Source organism: Rhincodon typus, chromosome 9, assembly GCF_021869965.1.
Source record: "Rhincodon typus isolate 14 chromosome 9, sRhiTyp1.1, whole genome shotgun sequence".
Classification (NCBI taxonomy): domain Eukaryota; kingdom Metazoa; phylum Chordata; class Chondrichthyes; order Orectolobiformes; family Rhincodontidae; genus Rhincodon; species Rhincodon typus.
The window spans coordinates 24,427,189-24,446,407 of record NC_063340.1 but is presented as its reverse complement, the minus strand read 5'-3'; the positions used below and the strand labels follow the sequence as shown (position 1 = coordinate 24,446,407).

The following is a 19,219-nucleotide window of genomic DNA, read 5'->3' as shown; positions in this document are numbered from 1 at the left end:
CTTGTTATCTCAAACCAGGTAAGGTTTGCTTCCATAAATATGATAGTTTCATGGTTACAATACAATGATTCTTTTAATTCTGGATTTAATTGATTTTTAAACTCCTCCACCTGCTACTTTGGCATTTGAAACTGTATCCCCAGGGTATCTGACTACGCCTCCTGGATTACTGGTCTAAAAGCATTATTGCTGTCCTCCCATGCTAATGTAAATTTAATTGAGGAAAGCTGGATAAATACAAAGAGAGAAAGGAATAGAAAGATGTTGATGGGATTGAGCATAAGCGTTGGTATTGGATTGAAAAAAACAATGCAGGAAATGGTCAGCAATTCAGACCAGTTGTGTTCAGAGTTAACGTTTTGGACTCACATTTTCAGCTGAACTGGATAGTCAAATGTACACAAGAATCTGCTTTAAACAAGTAAAGGGAGGGTGGGATAAAGAACATAAAGAATGTCAGAGGATTGTAAATGGGAGAGATTGTTTGAAACATGTGGTTGTACAAGGCCACAGGAAGTGGTTAGGAGACGAGTAGGAAACATTAGATGTGGTGTGAATGACATTTAACAGCTCTTGGTTTCAAAAGCAAATGGAGAAAACATGAGTAAAACCAAAACCTGCAAACCAATGTGTATAAAGATCACAGTCTGAAATTGTTGAACTGCATACTGAATCTGGTAGACTCTGGAGGTCTACTAGAAAGATGAGGTACTGCTGAGTTTGCATTGAGATTAATTGGAACACTCAATGAGTCAGTGCAGTGGCCAATGAGAGGAAGTTGGAGGATTAAAATGACAGCATTTTCTGATGAGTCTAGGCCTGAAACGTCAGCCTTCCTGCTGCTATGATGCTGCTTGGCCTGCTGTGTTCATCCAGCTCTACACCTTGTTATCTCAGCATTATGCCTGTGGTCACCAAATCTGCTTCTGATTTCCTGGTGTAGAGAAGACAACATATGAATAGTGTTCTATATTTAAAAACAGTACTCGTAAGTAGTTGCTTCACATGGAAAGTATATTATATGATTAAAAAAAAATTGTGGGGTAAGAGCAGTTGTATCTCTATGCTTGCATGAAAAGATGCTGTTGAAAATAGGAAGAAATGTAGATTCAGTGTCAGAAAGCAAACAGTTCTTTTTGAAATGGTAAAAGGGGTTGGGGGGGGGGGTGGAAAGGTGTTTGGAGGAATCCCAATTTGTGATTGAAATAGTGGAGTGTGCTGCTCAACTGTGGAAGCTGTATGAGGTGAGGAACTAAAGAATGCTAGCCTTGATCGGGAGGGGAGATGGTGAGAACAGAACTGCACAAAATGAGAAGCACACAGTAGAGGTCTCTTAACCACTGGGAGTTTCTAGTTGAGGAAAGAGGAGGGCACATCAAGCACTCCTTAGGAAGGTCACATCATTAGAACAGGTGCGACAGAGACCGAAAAACTCAAAACGGATTGGAATCTTTTCAGAAGTGAAGAATGGGGCACATAGTCAAGGTGGTGGGGCTGCCAGTGGTCTTAATATTTGTTAACTATCCCCAATAAAATTGAAAAAATTTATGACCTGTCTTTTTACTTACTTTCATGTGGGCCATCTCTAACACTTGCCTTGCTCAATTTTTGGGGATAGGTTAGGTTGAGGACAGCAGATGTCAAGAGATGGTCTGTCTGAAAGCAATGGAAAGGTGGGTTTATACAATGTTTCCATTTGGGCTGAGAGAAGGAAACAACACCGATGAAATCCTCAAATGTATCAAAAAATGAGGGAGGAGGCCTCTAAGACCGGAGCAAGGAAAGTTCACACACCCCACCAAAAAACAGGCATAACTTGGAATGGTGCACATGTTCAGCGCTGCCTTTTATCTGGAGAAGGTGAATGGGATTAAAGTTCTTCAGTGTAAGATCAAATTTAGTGAGGTTGGAGAATCTGGCTCTTTGTTTAAGGGAGAAATCCGTTAAAATCAAATCTCGCCACGGCAGATGATGGAATTTGAATTCAATAAATATCCGGAATTAAGAATCTAATGATGACCATGAATCCATTCTCGATTGTCAGAAAAGCCCATCTGGTTCACTAATGCCCTTTAGGGAAGGGAACTACCTCCTTACCTGGTTTGGCCTACATGTGACTCCAGACCCACAGCAATGTGGTTGACTCTTAACTGCCCCCTGGGTAATTAGGGATGAGCGATAAATGCTGGCTGGCCAGCAACGCTGTCAGCCCACTAATGAATAAAGAAAGAAGTTGAGTTCTACTCATGCTATTATACAGAGAAACTGCATTACGAAGAGGAGTGGTGGGGGTGGTTGGTGATGTAGAAACTGAGAATGAAAGAATTCACTTCATTGAGGCAGTGTAGACTGAAACACTTGGTATACCAGGGCAATCCTGTTGGTAGATTTTGGAAATGAGATTTGAAGCAGGCTGTTTGAGGTTGGGTATGAAGGCTCATCTTACAGCATTGCAAACACAACATAGAATTCAACAAATATCCTGTGCCTAGTTTTGGCATGTTTTAGATTTACTGATTTATTTATTTATTTTTTTTTGGTTTTGAAAAGCAGCTTGTCATTCTGTTATTTGCAATGCCCTTAGGCATATATTTGGCTTTACATATTCCTTTCGCACTGCCTTTTGGCCTTGCATCATCTACTCTGTACTTTAATCTCTCCTGTCTTGCAGTCTTTCCTTTTGCCTGTTTTCATATTCTCGCCACTTAACTTGCTGTTTAACATTTTCTAGTTTTAATGAAAGGTAGTTGACTTGTACATTAACTCTCTCATTCTGCAGGTGTTATTTCAGACTCCCAATTCTCAGTATTTTGTTCTATAACACAAGTTGAGTATTGCTGAGAAAACATTGCAAGTTTAACTGATCATAGAATCATAGAATCCCTACAGTGTGGAAACAGGCCCTTTGGCCCAAGTCCACACCGACCCTCCGATCATCCCACCCAGACCCATCCCCCTATAACCCACCTAATCTACACATCCCTGAACACGATGGGCAATTTAGCATGGCCAGTCCACCTAGCCTGCACATCTTTGGACTGCGGGAGGAAACCGGAGCGCCCAGAGGAACCCTCGCAGGTATGAGGAGGATGTGCAAACTCCACACAGTCGCCCGAGGGTGGAATTGAGCCCCGGACCCTGGTGCTGTGAGGCAGCAGTGCCAACCACTTAGTCTTAAGTTTGTTACTGTATTTCCCAGCACACTTCTCTGTGTGACTTTTGATAATGTTCTGAGTTTTGCAAACATGTTGTTTGAATACTTTCAGTACTTTGCCTACTGTGAATAGCCAAAAGTATGTGGTAAAAATCGAGAGAACTGCGAGATGCTGTAAATCAGGAACAAAAATAGAAGTTGCTGGAAAAGCTCATTAAGTCTGGCAGCAACTGTGAATTAAAAATCAGAGTTAATGTTTCAGGTCTGGTGACCCTTCCTCAGAACTGATGGTGGCTGGGAAAATGTCAGCTTATATGCAGAAAATAGGAAGGGGTTGGGGTAGGGGTAGGGAGTGAACGATAGGGTGGAACCTAAAGAGAGAGAGAAGAGTGGTTGGATAGACAAAGGAAGTGATAACTGTCTAGCTAGGAGGGTGAATAGTTGTTAATTGGGACTGTTAGTGACTAACAATATGTAGTGTGTAATGGGAGGCTGTGATAACAAGGCCTGGTGTGTGAGGTCATGGGAGAATTTAGGCCCTAGAATTATTGAATTTGATATGGAGTCTGGAAGGCTGCAGGGTCCCCAAGTGGAAAATGAGGTGGTGTTCTTGCAGCTTGCGCTAAGCTTCACTGGAACACTGCAGCAAGCTACAGTCACAGATGTTGGCCAGGGAACAAGGTGGTGTTGAAGTAGCAGGCAACAAGTAGCTCAGGGTCTTTTTTGCGAGCAGAATGTGGATGTTCTGTGAAGTGTAGACTGGGTGACTGTTTCGCAGAACATCTATATTCTGCTTGCAAAAAAGACCCTGAGCTACCTGTTGCCTGCTACTTCAACACACCATCCTGTTCCCTGGCTAACATCACTCTCTGGCTTGCTGCAGTGTTTAACCGCAAGCTGGAAGAACAACACCTCATTTTCTGCTTGGGGACCCTGCAGCCCTCCGGACTCCATATCAAATTCAATAATTCTAGGGCCTAAACTCTCCCTTGTCCCAGGCCTTGTTATCACAGCCTACCATTACATGCCACCTGTTGTTAGCCACTAACAGTCCCCATTAACAACTATTTACCGTCCTAGCCAGATCGTTATCAACTCCTTTGTCCAACCGTTCTTCTCTCGCTCTCTCGGCTCTATCCTGTCATTTACTGCCTACCCCATCCCACCATCCCTATTTTCTGCACGTAAGCTGACATTTTCCCAGCCGCCATCAGTTCTGAGGAAGGGTCACTGGCCCCGAAACGTTAACTCTGGATTTTTTTTTTTTTCTTCAGATGCTGCCAGACCTGCTGAGCTTTTCCAGCAACTTGTACTTTTGGAACAAAAACATGTGGTGTTTGATTCTATTCGCCCATCATTGGAACATGGAGTCTAAGTACCTGGCATTGCGTCAATACTGAAATTCCTATATCCCATTGTTTATTATCAGTCAACCTAACAATGTGCCTCACCTGTTAGAAGCTGCACATTTGTATGCAGGTTGAAAGGAACATGTCCAGGCATGTGCTGCTTTTAAATGATGTAGAAGTATTAGGATATATTCTCTAACACCTTGACCAATTAATTGACTTAACAAACAATTAACACCCTTTTCTGTATTGTGAATTACAGTTTCCTTTTGAAATATTGCAATTTTACCTTTTTGTTCTGATGAGTCCAAGACAATACGTTTTGATGGAATTACTCTTAAGCAAATTTTTTGTAAGTGGATCGTTGAGTGGCTCCCTTTTGTACTGTAATTACTTCGCAATGCTTGAATTTATGAAGTGAGGAAGTAGAGTGCAAGTAAAAGGTTTTGGTTCTAGTTTTTAATAGTATTATTTGTTTAACTGCTAGCTCCTTCAGGCCAGACCTCGGCGTGTAAATCTGGCAGCAGTGCCTGCTTGTTGAAAGGATCCACTGCATTTGATGTTGGCCAACCAACAGATGCTTTAAAACTAGTTGGCAAAGACAGGTAGGAAATGCGTCATTGGAATTCCAAGTGTCACATTTTATTTGATTTACCAGAAGAAAATTTTTAAATGTAGAGCTTACACTATGCTTACATTGAAGTCATTTTGTGTATAATTTCCACTTTAACCTGGAATTCTGATTTTTTTATATAGTGAGCCTTCTGATATCAAGTATAGTTGAGAACTAAGTATTTAAATGTTTATATCAATCAATTTCCTGAGATGTTAGATATTCAGCTAACACACTGGTTCATGTTTTAATATCCCTTCTTGGACTGCAATTTCTGATGTAAAGTAACGATAAGTTTCAAAATTACAATTTTCCTGGTCTAAGCTGCATTTTATTTTTTGATTAATCATCACCAACTATATTCTGTGTATTTAACTATCATATTTTCCATTAGTCTTCATTTTCTCATGTTTAGAATGTAAACATTGTTTCCAGTATAATAGAGCTAAGGTAGAAGTGAAAATATGCATGAAATTGACATTGAGCAGTGGTGAAAAACTCTTTGCAGATATTTTGCATTGGAAATCAAATTTAAGGTAAATAAATGCATACAAGGTCTTTGACTGTATTCGTGTACATTGTACATGGGAAACAGAGGTGAGCATGTTTCCTCCTCCCCCACCCACCCAATTCCTCACTTATGGTGTAGCCAGCAATGTCCATAAGCTATCAATTTATTGCCCTGGAAGAGGTGGGTCAGCTACTTCCTTGAACCATTGCAGTCTTTCGAGTGTAGGGACACCCATAGTGCAGATAGAATGGGGGTTCCAGGTTTTGAACAGTGAGCGATATAGTTCCGAGTCAGGATGATGGGAGGGTTGGAGGGAAATCTGCAATGGTGATTCCATACGTCCACACCACTGCCCCGCCCACCCTCCCCCAAAAAAACCACCCAGGTAGAAGTTGAGTGTTTGGAAGGTACTGTTGGAGGACTTTTGATCACCTCCACTTGTGTATCAGTGATAAAGCAAATGAATAATGACAGTGGTTGATGGGTGCAATTCAAATGGGCAGCTTTCTCTTGGATAGTGTCAAACACTTGAGATGTTGGCAAGCGTGTAGGGGAGGTAAGTGAATTGTTTACTGCAGATTTCCTAGTATTGGGTCTGTTCTTGTTACCAGAGTCTGTCTGATCCAGTTTAGTTTCTAGTCAACTGTAACCCCCGGGATGATGGCGGAAAATTCAGTGGTGGAAATGCCTTGTTTAAAAACCTTGTACCTAAATGCAGTTTTTGGAATAAAGTTGATGAGCTGACGGCACAGAGATAAATGAGTACAACCTGGTGGAGATTACTGAAATGTGGTTTTACAGGAAGATCAAGACTGGGAGTTAAATGTCCATGGGTACTCGGTATTCCAAAAGGATAAGCAAGGAGTAGGAGGTGGACTTGCTTTATTGGTTAAGGATGCCTACAAGGCTGTATTAAGAAATGCTGTTGGCCCCAGCGACCAAAATGTTTATTAAGTCTGGATGGAAATTAAAAGCCAGGGAAGAAATTCCTTGTTAAGAGTAATTTAAAGACCTGCAAATAGTACTTATGAAGTATGGCACAGTACAAACCAGGAGATAATGAGGGCTTGTGAGAAGGGCACAACAGTAATTATGGATGATTTGAACGTGCATATTGACTGGATTAATCAACTTGGGAAGTATTGCCTCAAAGAAAGGTACGTAGAGTATATGAAGGGTTGTTTCAGAGCAACATGTCATCAAACCAATCAGAGAACTGGCTACTTTAGATTTGGTGTCATGTAATGAGGAAGGATTGTTAAAAGGCCTTGTTAGTGAGGATCCTGTTTGAAGGTGTGACCACAACATGTTAGAGTTTCAGATTCAGATGGAAAGAATGAAGACAGTTGCATACAAGAGTTGGCCCTAGTGGACTGGGCAAAAATGTTAATAGTCAGGACAATTAAAGAGGTGGAAAATACTTAGGGAGATACTTAACACCTCTCAATTAAAGTGTACTCTCTTCTTGCTCTCAAGTTCTAACAAGGTGAAAAATCATCCATGGCTTAACAAGGAAGTCAAGGATAAGATAGACAAAAACTAGGACATACCAAACCACAAAAGCTAGTGGCACGCTGGAGGATTGGGAGAACTCTAAACCTTAGCAAGGGGTTACTAAAAACAAATCAAAAGAGCTAAGATGAACTGCAAAAGGAAACTAACAGAAATACTAACAGCATTGATATCAAAAGCTTTTAAAATATGTAAAAAAGGAAGAAAATCTTGATGAAATTACTATAGCCAGGGAGAAGGTATTAAGTAAACTGCTGGGATTAAAGGCAGGTGGATAGCACCCTAGGGTATTAAAGGATGTGGCAGCAGATAGCAGATGCATTAGTTATGATATTCCAAAATTCACTCCATTCTGGAAAGGTACCCATGAATGGAAACATGCTAACATGACACCCTAGTCAAAACAGGACATGGCAAAAGGGGCAGACGTAAAACTAACTGATCTGTGGTGGGGAAGTTGCTGGAGTCTGTCTTGAAGGAGGAGATAACTGAACATTTGGGGGAAAATGAAGCTCGTTTTGCCAGTGTCATAAAGGGCAAGTTGTGCTTGGCAAACTTGCTGCAGGTCTTTTGAGGATGTGACCAGTCATGTGGATAGTGGGGATCCAGTGGATGTGGTACATGAAGACTTCCAAGAAGTATTTGATAAGGTGCTGCATAAAAGATTGATCCAGAAGGTTAGGTTTTGGGTGTTAAGGGTGGAGTATTGGCTTGGATAGAGGATCGGTTGACTTACAGCATACGGTTGGGACAAATGGGTCCTTCTCTGGTGAACCATAACTAGTGGGGTGCCACAGTGTTCTGTTCATAGACCTCAACTATTTGCAATCTATATAAATGATCTGCAAGCTGGAACAGAGTGTAACATAGCAAAATTTGCCGATGATACCGAAATAGGTGAGAAAGGAGGCTGTGATGAGAGAGAATTTACTCAGTTTTTATCAAACTGCTACAAAGTGTGAACAACGGAATAAAACTGGATGCAGCACCATCTGCTGTACTCTTAGTACAATACTAGCTGGTCAACATTACTGCCAAGACTGTCTCATTTAGCACAGTGGTAGTGCCTCGCAACAGAATGGAAACTATCATTAATATGAAGTTGGGACTGGGTAGTAGTTGTTTCGATTAATATTGTATAGATAGATGCATCTGTGGTAGGTACGTTTTGAGGACTTGGTCACTCATACCTTCTTGGCTGCTTCTCCACCTTTTGTGACTCAGTCTAGTAGCTGGGATTCTGCCAACTCTGTCAGTCAGGCTGATACCAAGCCACTCTTGACAATAGATACTTGAAGTCTCCCACCCAGATTATGTTCTATGCCCTTTCCACCTTTGGACTTCTTGAAGTCATGTTCAACATTTACTAATTCCTCAGCTGAGGGCAATGGGTATGTAATAATCAGGAGGAACTTGTGTGTTTTGATCTAATAGCAATATACTCGCAGGATAACTCCTTCCTGCTTATATAGCACTGCTGCCACCTCTTTTGGGTTGCCCTATCTATGGGACAGATATTGATGGTGGTATCTAGGACATAATTATAGCCACAGAATCATGCCTTTTACCAACCTGTTGAGCAATAGTCTATCAGTGTGAGACAGCTGTTCCAATTTTGGCACAAACCCCAGATGTTGGTAATGAAGACTTTGCAGTGTTTTCAAAATTGTGCTTGGTGGTGTACTTTCTGGTGCTTAGGTTTAATGCCAGGTGCTGCATCCAGTTTTACTCCTTTGTTCACAGTTTGTAGCAGTCCAATAAAAACGGAGTGGCTTTGCTAACTCCATTTCAAAGGGCAGTTAAGAATCAATGGTACTGTTGAGAGTCTGGAGTTGCAGGTACCAAGTAAGGGTGGCAAGTTTTCTTTCCAAAGGGCGTTGTGAACAAGATGGATTTTATGAAAGAGTGCACAGTCACATTTTGCTAATTGAGTTTCACCATCTGACACGGTTGAATTTAAACCCATGTCCCCATAACATTAGCTTAGGAGTTCTGGATTATTTGTTCAGTGATACATTCAATGTGCCTTCAATGCAATTTTTAACTATGTCCTTCAATTTATGTTTCAGGTTAATGCTTCGCTATGCCAAAAAAAATAATGGAAATGAAAAGTCACCAGCGTTTTGTGGCAATCATAAACCTGCTGTCACCATTACTTTAATCTGTCCCTCTGGAAGGAGACAGGTTTGTAAACAGGTTGAAAACATTTGTACTGAAATGGAAAGCTGATCTTTTCTGGATAGAATAGGAATAATTGAGGAATAGTACAACTGTCTCTTCCTCAGCTATAAACCCCTTCAGTTGAAAGAGTTTTTAAGTCATACATGTTTAATAATTACCACTTGATTTTTATTGCAGCAATTTGATATCTGTTTAATTCTGCTTCCTTGAAACATTTTAGAAAAGATAAATGTTCTATTTGATTCCCGTATTAATACATATTTCCATCATTGTCTAGTGGCCTTAACTTTGAGAGCTTTGGCTGTAATGTTGACCAGCTAGTATTGTAATAAGAGTACAGTGGATGTCCAAAATGACCATTTGTCCTTTTCAAGCCAGCTGTACCAATCAATGTAATCATGATTGATCTTCTACCCCATTCTGCTTTCTGCAAGTTCTCCCAATTCTTTAATTGGATGAGACATCAAAAATTTGTTTCAGCCTTGAATACATTGAGAGTGAACTTCCGGAGCCTCATTGGGAAGAGATTTCTAAAGGTGTACACTCCTCTGAAGTTTTTCCTCAGCTCAGTCCCAAATGTTCAAGACTTGGCCTGAAACTGACTTTGTAATCTAAATTCCCCAAGCAGAGGAAACTTCCTTTCAGCATCCACCTTGTTGACTGCCTTCAGAATTTTGTATCTTTTAATGAAATCACTTCCCACTCTCCATTCTTCTAAATTAGTGAAGCTGCTTCAAAGCAAGCATATCCTTTCTTGTATATGGAGCGGAAAAACTGTATACACTACTAAGTGTAGTCTCAACAGAGTTCTGGACAGCTGTCACAAGAGTTCCTTATGCTTGTACTCCAGTGCCTTTTCTATAAGAGCCAATATGCCATTTGACTACCTAAGCCATTGCTGTGTTTCTTGAAGTGCACACAATTTTTCAACATCGACTTTTGAAAGGTTGAAGTCTTTGAAAAATTGTTTTGTATTACTGTAATAAATGAGAATCTCTTAAATCCACATTATACTTTACCTGCCTTGTTGCCCATTTTCTGAAGCTACCTTTTATCTTTTTGTGGCCTCTGATCTCATGATTCACGTTCCCATCAGCTTTCTTCACTCAAGTTACTACACTGTATTGTATCAAATTTTCTTTATAAACCACGATTTCCCTTGGTCACATCCCCTCGAGTATAAATTTCTTTTAATTTCATTTCAAGTGTTTTCTGTTTCTCCAGAACATGACCACTGTTTAGTTAAATAATTTATTCTTAAAATTGACAAATGACATAGATGTTATGCAGATAACATGCAATTCTGGTATCAATAATATGTAAATTGGATTCTAGATTATTCACTTCAAAAGCGGGGCACTGAGTTTACCAGGATAATGTGGCTGAAAAAAAAATGAACATTTGCTTAAATTGCTAATGTCAGTTCAATACTTGCCAAAAGATGAAGCTTCATTTCTTAAGTTAAGGATGAAAATTATGATACAGTGGAGCCTTGATCATCCATCAATTTTTGCTGCCTCTTCAAAGTCCCTTTTGTGTTGGCAAACCTAAGGACAACTTAACATATTGTTCTGGATTCTGCAGAGGGCTACAGTGTTTTCTTCAATTTCTTTTCTTTATTTGGGTCTTGGAATCCTTGATGTTCATTACTATGTTTTGCAATATTTCTGAATTTGGGGAAAATAAGGTTGTATTCCATTATATTTAACTAGGTAAATAGACATATTTTAATTTTATTTTGGAACTAATGTAAGTTTGGTTTGCAGGGAGTGTACATGAAACCATTTTCACATTTTACAGGTATTTCAGGCATTGAGAAACTTGTAGAATTTGCACTTTTGATTTTATGATCTTGACTTACAATACAAATATGTTTGGTTTAATAGGGTACAGATCCCAAGTTAATTGCCAGTACTAACTGTCGCTATGAAATTGAATGGGTTACTGAATATGCCTGCCCCAGAGATTACCTAGAAAGCCATAACTGCAAGCTTGTAAGTGACCAGCATGACATCTCCATTGATCTGACACCCCTCACATTGACTGGTAAGAAGTGTACTGTTACAGAATAATAAATGTATAATCGTAGGCAATGCACCTGTGATAGCTCATCTAACTACAGATGTCTAGAGTAGTAAAATAAATTATGGTAGAAATGTAAACCAAGTTGTTCTCCTGGTTGTTTTGCTGTCAATTTTCTGATTTTTTTAAAGAGCCTATATTTCATTGAAGTCTTTGTATACACAGTACTTCCAAAAATTACCTAAGATTGTAGCTTGGTTTTTTTTTTTTGCATGCTTTCAACCCCAAGTCTTAATTTGATTTGTATATTGCCTTTTTAAAAAAAGATCTGTATGAGGATAGTAAAGCATTGAATATGTTCTCTTTGGTGGTTGTCACCCTTCTGTGCTTTAAGGAAGTGTCCACAATTTCTGTACATCTTAAGCGAGTGCTGTGATACTACATGGGATGTCAATAAAAGGAAGATGAAATCTCATAGTATCAGAGTTTCTCACTCATTAGAGAAGTGACTGGTGTTGAGTCGTCATGACTCAGGCGAGGGGTGAGAGTTGAGAAGCTAGTACAGGAAATGAACTTGTGCTGTTGGTGTGCTCTGTATCACAATTCAACCAACAATGTTAACCAGCCCTTCAAGCTTCTTGCTGATATCCTCACATGCAGGTGCAGCACGAGTAGAATCTATTGTTTCTTCCCAGAAATTAAATCTGGATCTCTCCTGGTCTTTGATACGCTTCCTTGTGAAGGCTTAGGGATGCGCAGTTTTTTGTGTGCAACTAACCTACCTATTGAAATGTCTGTCATTAAGGTAAATTTTCAACACAATTTGTTTATAATTGAAACTATAATGGAATGATTTAAAAACCTGTACAGTGCGCTAAATGTAAATTGAAAGATTAGGGAAGGTCTGCATCCCGAGTTCGGTACCCGGGAAAGAAAAGTTAATTTTCATGGGATACTGTTATGACAGGAAAGGGTTGCATTTTGAGCTGAGTGGGACCAGTATCATAATGGAAAAAGTAAATTTGAGATGATAAAGGCTTTAAACCTCTTGGAGGGGTTGCAGGGGATGCAGTGAAACAAGGAGAGCATGGGCAATATTAACTATGGAAAGCTATAAATTAATAGTTGTAGAAAATAGAAGTACCAAACATTTGGATAAAAATAAGATGAGGAACAGCTATTTAAGAAATGGATTAGACTCTTCAGCCATATCCAATGTTTACAATAAAATAGGTGGACTGGTGATAGTTGAGAAACCAGATAATGTAGGGATTGCTGAGGTGTGATTTTGAGAAAAAAACTGAGTTAAGAATTCAATATTACAGACTATAATATACTTAGAAAAGGAGAAGATTAAGCAGTTGCATTTAGAGATAACAAATTAGAAAAAAAGTAAAACCGTAATAAGTTAGAATACATATAGACAGGCTTGAACAATTGACTTTAATAAATCTTTTAAGTAGGAGTAGACTGAAAAACACATAATAATGAAAGGGGGAGATGGATAATGAAATGTGAACAAATTGGGGAAATGAATTGAAGCATTGAACAATCATGTGGAGCATGTTGTTCTTGTTTCTGAGCCAGGAAACTGGGTTCAAGTCCCACCTACTTCAGAAGTGTGTAAAATATCTCTGAACAGGTTGATTTAGGAAATATCTAGAAGAGCAATCACTGAAAAATTTAGCTTCTATGAAATGAATTAACCAAAAGAGTTGGGTAAAGGGGAAAAGGCAATGATGTTGCTGCAATCTGCAGAACTCTTGCGTATTGGTTTAATGAGCCCAACAAGAAAAGACTCACTCTGATAATTGGGAAATGAATTGGAGAAAATGAGTAGTAAAAGCAGTGAAACATTGAGACAACAGTGATCATGATAATCTTTGGTTTGGGACAATATTTGAGAAAATTAAATTAAATTTTTCAGGGTGATAAAGTGAAGAAAAAACTGTTTTTAAGGGGGTGGAATTAGAATTTGTGCAAAGAAAATGGAAAGTTATATTGATATTCTGATCAAGAGTAACAGAAAACAAGTTGCTTAAATAAAAAATAAACTAATCACTAATGATATCATGATTAAAGCCATAAAGGAAAAATTGAGGCTACCAAAATGGGTGTAGAGAAAATGAGTATTAATGCAAAGACTAGAAGAGATATTTTAAAAAAAAGACTTGAAGAGGTGGCAATATGGAGCTAAATTATCAATGATCATAAAGCAAAATGGTAGAATATTCTACAAGCAAATGAATAAAACATAGCAAAGTATGATTGTGAGTTAGACTACTGAAGGATGGTCAGGACAGTCACTTGTGGCAGTACTTAAATGACTATTTTGTACCAGTATTTATTATCAAGGAGATGGAACACCTGTAACTTTCCCTTCAGGAGATGAGATTCAAAATTCTGTAACTGCATATAAAGGCAAGAGGAGAAATAGTTTTTTAAAAAAAAATCCATGAAAAGGAAGGTGAAATCCCTGGTGAGATAGAAAGAAGGCTCAATGGGCAGGTTCATTGGTACATTTAAAAAATTTGTCTGCTATTCTACTAGAAATCTACATAAAGAAGCAGAACTAGGCCATTCAGCTCTTAAACCTGCTCCTCCACCCAAAAAGGTAATGCGTGATCTGTTTTGGGGCTGATTTTTCATTCTAATTCTTCTTGGATCCATGTGAAAGATCATTGAAACTTTATACTGGACATAGTTTGTGCTTAAAAAGATTCAATCTTCTACAGTGTTTTGAGGTTGGGTTGAATTGTGTGTGTTTAAAAGCAGTGCACTTGAGGAGAAGCCTTAATCTGACAGTGTTTTAAATATAATTTCTACAGTGGTGCATTAATTTATATAGAGGATAAAGACAATTTACACATTCAACTGTTTACAACCCTGCCAAATAGAATAGCTAAAATATTACAGGATGACAATTGTGATACCAAAGGAAGCCTTTTGGGCTATGTTCTGCACCCGCTTTCTCTGCAATTCAGAGTCCAAATCCTTCATGTTTTCAGCATAACCTTGCAAATTCTAGCCGCCTTACAGAAGTCTAATTCTTTTGTCTCAATTTAACATGTTTCTTTCACATTAGAATATAGAACATAGAACATTACAGCGCAGTACAGGCCCTTCGGCCCTTGATGTTGCACCGACCTGTGAAACCAATCTGAAGCCCATCTAACCTACACTATTCCATTATCATCCATATGTTTATCCAATGACCATTTAAATGCCCTTAAAGTTGGCGAGTCTACTACTGTTGCAAGAAAGGCATTCCACGCCCTTACTACTCTGAGTAAAGAACCTACCTCTGACATCTGTCCTATATCTATCACCCCTCAATTTAAAGCTATGTCCCCTTGTGCTAGCCATCACCATCCAAGGAAAAAGGCTCTCACTGTCCACCCTTTCTAATCCTCTGATCATCTTGTATGTCTCTATTATTAAGTCACCTCTTAACCTTCTTCTTCTCTCTAACGAAAACAGCCTCAAGTCCCTCAGTCTTTCCTCATAAGATCTTCCCTCCATACCAGGCAACATCCTGGTAAATCTCCTCTGCACCCTTTCCAATGCTTCCACATCCTTCATATAATGCGGCGACCAGAACTGTACGCAATACTCCAAGTGCGGCCGCAGCAGAGTTTTGTACAGCTGCAACATGACCTCATGGCTCCGAAACTCAATCCCTCACTGTCAGGTAATGCACTGAAACCCTAATTAATTGCTACATAAAGTTCCTCAAACGTATTTGCTAACATTGAAACTGACATCTAATCAAATATCCTGAACTGTGTTTGTTCACAATGTGGAGGTGCTGGTATTGGACTGGGGTGGACAAAAGCAGAAGTCGCATGACTCTTCCAGGTTATAGTCCAACAGATTTATTTGAAATCGCAAGATTTCAAAGCTCTGATGAAGGACCAGCGCTCTGAAAGCTTGTGATTTCAAATAAACCTGTTGTACAATAACCTAGTGTCATGTGACTTCTGACTTTTTTTTACAAGGGATAGTTATGCATCTGGATATAGCATATGCTAGACTTTTGAGGTTTCTCAGAAATGTTAGTTATTTGAGCCATACTTTAAGATGTAGTATGAAAGACATCATTTGGATTAATTCCTCAAAGAGCTTCCAAGCATATTTACTTTGACAAATTCTGTTTTGTGAGGAAACAGACTGAGTGGTTTGTTTGCTGTTAATATGTCTGCCCTTTGACACAAAGTTGGAGGTTGTGTTTTATGTAATGTGTGGAAGCAAGTCGATAAAGCTAGCGATTGTTTGGTTTATTTTAATGGCTTTTATGGTGCTGGTTTTAAATAATAATCCTGTTTGCCACCTTCTGTCCTTGAATTTTGTTTTTTGTCCAGCATCTAGCAATCCATATCATGTTGTCCCCAAGAAGACTGATGACACCACTGCTGAATACTATTATTACCTGAACGTGTGCGGACAGATCAGCTCTGATGTCTGCAGCGATGATAGAGGTTTTGTAGCATCATGTCAAACTAAACTAGAAGCTTCCTTTAGTAAGGTTGCAGGACGATATGAAAATCAGACGCTCAGGTATGTAGTCACATTTTATTTGGTTGAGATAAAGATGTCAATCAATTTTAAGTGGTAACCATGACCTGAGATCCTGGAAATTGGTGTCAGTAACTCTCGGCAAATGTTGTTGAAATGGTACTGGATTAGGTTTGTTGGTATTTCTATTTTGACTTTTCTGTGTTGCAACTGTGACTATGCTGAAAAGTATATTACTGCCTACAAAGCACTCCAGTTGCCCTTGGGTCATGTAAGGTACTAAACAAAATACAACATAAAACAAAGAACGATGGATGCTGGAGATTGGAAACAAAAAGCAAATTGCTGGCAAAACTCAGCATGTCTGGCAGCATTAATGGGAAGAAAGCAGAGTAAACGTTTCAAGTTTGTTGACTCTTCTTCATAGCCTCTAGTAAAGTATTATTGGACTTGAAATGTTAACTCTGCATTCTTCCCACAGATGGTGACAAACCTGAGGTTCTGCAACAATTTCTGATTTTATTTAGTATAAAATACAAGTTTTGTTTACTGTTTCCATCATTCCCCAACACCACTGCTTCTCGGCTTGAACCATTTTGTCAACATTTGGAGCAAATGGCTGGGCTGTCAAGTTCCAGTTTATCACAAAATTAAGAAAATATTTTTGGTTTGTTGATGTAATGCTGAACAATTGGTTTGTGTATGATTCAAATGGGGAATTAAATGTTGTTCCAATGGACGACTTGTTGGGATAATTTGGTACCTATCAATATTGGAAAACGTTCTCAAATATTGCTGTGTAGTTCAATAACAGCTTGCGCTTTATATAATACCGGTTATGTAACAAACCATCTGAAGGCACTTAACAGGCACAACTTGTTATGGAGCCAAGTGAGCTATGAGACCAGGTTACCAAAAGCTTGGCCAAAGAAATAGATTTGAAGTAGGAGAAAGAGAACACAATTGGAGAAGTAGAAGTTGAGAGAGTTGCAGATATTGGAGCAGAGTTGTTCCTCAAAACAGTCTATCAGAGGAGAAGCAAATTATGTTGGAGATTCACGAAGGTCCAATTTGTTGGCAGTGTTCAGTGTTTTGGAGCTGGTGAGTTTAGGTGGATAGGGATGAGATGGTGAAGGGGTTTAACAATAAGGATAGGAGTTTTTAAAGTCAAGATGTTGCCAACTGGGTGTGTTTTCTGCTCCCTAAGCATGGGATGATGGGAAACGGAATTGGCACTGGTTGTTTACACTCCTATGTGCCCAAAACGAGCAAAGAATTTGATGCAAGGTACCTTTGGTAGAGACATTTTTGGGGTCATCTATTGATAAACCTTGGTACACCAATGTAGGAAATCTAGTTGTTTGGCCTGTTGTAAAATAAGTTACATTTGAGGCCCCTCTGGTATGAAATGCATAGTGACAGAAAATGATGTGCGAGAAATGTAAATACTTTACAGGCCTTGGAGATTCTTTTCTCAGTTCAATAATTTTGCTCATTTACCAAGTAAATCTGTACCATCTTTTGTTCTGGTTTTTTCCAAAGCTGGCTTGCTACCATAGTGTTTTGATCTCAGGGCCATTTGTGTTCCATTATTTTAGTTGAGGGAGAAGAAACAGAATTCTTGTGCAGCATTTTGAAAAATAGTAAAACTTTAAATAATCACCAAACAGTTGTCACTTGGAGTGGTGATCACAGCCAGGGTAAAATGAAGTTACAACTGTTCATTGTTGTGATTTGAACAGCCTTTTGGATTTCCTTGTGATTATTTGCTACGTTGAGGTCTGGTAATGAATGGTCGTAGACAACTAAACAGCTAACAATTGGAGGCTCCACAAATATACCATCCTAAATGATGGTGGAGCTTGTCACATCAGTGCAAAGGTTGAGTCTGAAGCCTTGGCATCCATCTTCAATCAGGAGTGCCAAGTAAAAGATCCAGTATGGCCTTTTCCTGGGGTCCCTAGCATTACAGATTCCAGTCTTCAGCCAATTGACTTCACTTCATTTCAAGTGAAATCAAGAAATGGCTGAAGGCACTGCACACAATGGTCTCTGAAAACATTTCAACAATAGCGTTGTTGAACTCGGCTCATAGATGACATGAATGTTACATGCTATAAAAGCCAATCAGTAATAACTCGGGGAGAGAATCTAACCATCACTTGATAGACATTCAATGGCAGTACTATCATTGATTCTCCAACTTTCAAGAAATGCTGGGAGGGCTACCCTTGAACAGAATCTAATCTGGGCCAGTCAAAAAAAGGTTGAGACCACAAGTACATTAAAGGTTAGGAATTCTGAGGTCTGCCTTTTGATACTCAAATGTCTGCAAGGCACAAGTCAGGATAATGATGGAATAGTCTCCTTTGGCCTGGATGAGTACAGCTCCATCAAAAACTTGAGCTCCATACCACTTAGGGTGAAGTAGCCCAACTAAGACCACACTGCCCACTACATTCAACATTCACTCCCTCCTCGATTTGTGTATAGCAACTCACCAAGGCTTCTATGACAACACCTCCCAAACCTGTGATCTTTGCTACCTAGGAAACATGTGGCAGATGCATGGGAGCAGTGCCATCTGCATATTCCCCCTCCAAACTAACTTAGACTTGTAGCTCCGTTCTTTCACTGTAGCTCAGTCAAACTGTGGCATTCCCTCCCTTATCAGCACTGTGGGCGTATATACCTACAGCATGTGCATTGCAGAAGTTCAAGAAGGCAGTTTAGCACCACTGCCTCAAGGAGAAACTTGTATAGCTGACAAATAGTGGCCTTGTCATTGCCCACATCTTGTGAATGAAGTAGTAAAGGTCTATTATGCCATCATTGTTAAATGGGTAAAACAAAGGAGGTGTTGAAGAAGTGGGTTTCAGACGGGTCCAAGCTGATTAACGTCCACTGTCTTAACTTTGAAGGAGCCACAGTTGTAGTCATCACTTATTTTGATTTCAAATTACTTGCTCAACCTGTGCCTGGAAAACAACTAGTGAAGTTAGCACATAACAAGGTGTGGGGCTGGAGGAACACAGCAGGCCAGGCAGCATCAGAAGAGCAGGAAAGCTGACGTTTCGGGTCTGGACCCTTCTTCAGAAATGGGGGAGGGGAAGGGTGCTCTGAAATAAATAGAGAGGGGGAGGCGGTGATAGAAGATGAATAGTGGAGCAGATAGGTGGAGAGAAGATGGACCGGTCAAGGAGGCTGGGATGAAGCTAGTAGGTGGGAAGTGGGGGTGGGGGTTGGTCAGTGAGGTGGGAGGAGCGGATAGGTGGGAGACAAGATGGACAGGTCAAGGAAGCGGGGATGAGGCCATGGTGGGGAGATTTTGAAGCTAGTAAAGTCCACATTGAGACCATTGG

The 19,219-nt window shown here is 39.6% G+C and overlaps 1 protein-coding gene across 1 annotated transcript in view; it reads left to right on the top strand.

The window, feature by feature from the left end:
- LOC109934260 (cation-independent mannose-6-phosphate receptor-like) overlaps window positions 1-19,219 on the top strand; it is a 125,690-nt gene that overhangs the window by 49,330 nt on the left and 57,141 nt on the right. The window contains exons 6-9 of the mRNA XM_048600950.1: window positions 4,991-5,108; window positions 9,209-9,323; window positions 11,207-11,366; window positions 15,704-15,899. Coding sequence (XP_048456907.1) covers window positions 4,991-5,108; window positions 9,209-9,323; window positions 11,207-11,366; window positions 15,704-15,899 — 589 coding nt within the window. The remainder of the gene's footprint in view (window positions 1-4,990; window positions 5,109-9,208; window positions 9,324-11,206; window positions 11,367-15,703; window positions 15,900-19,219) is intronic.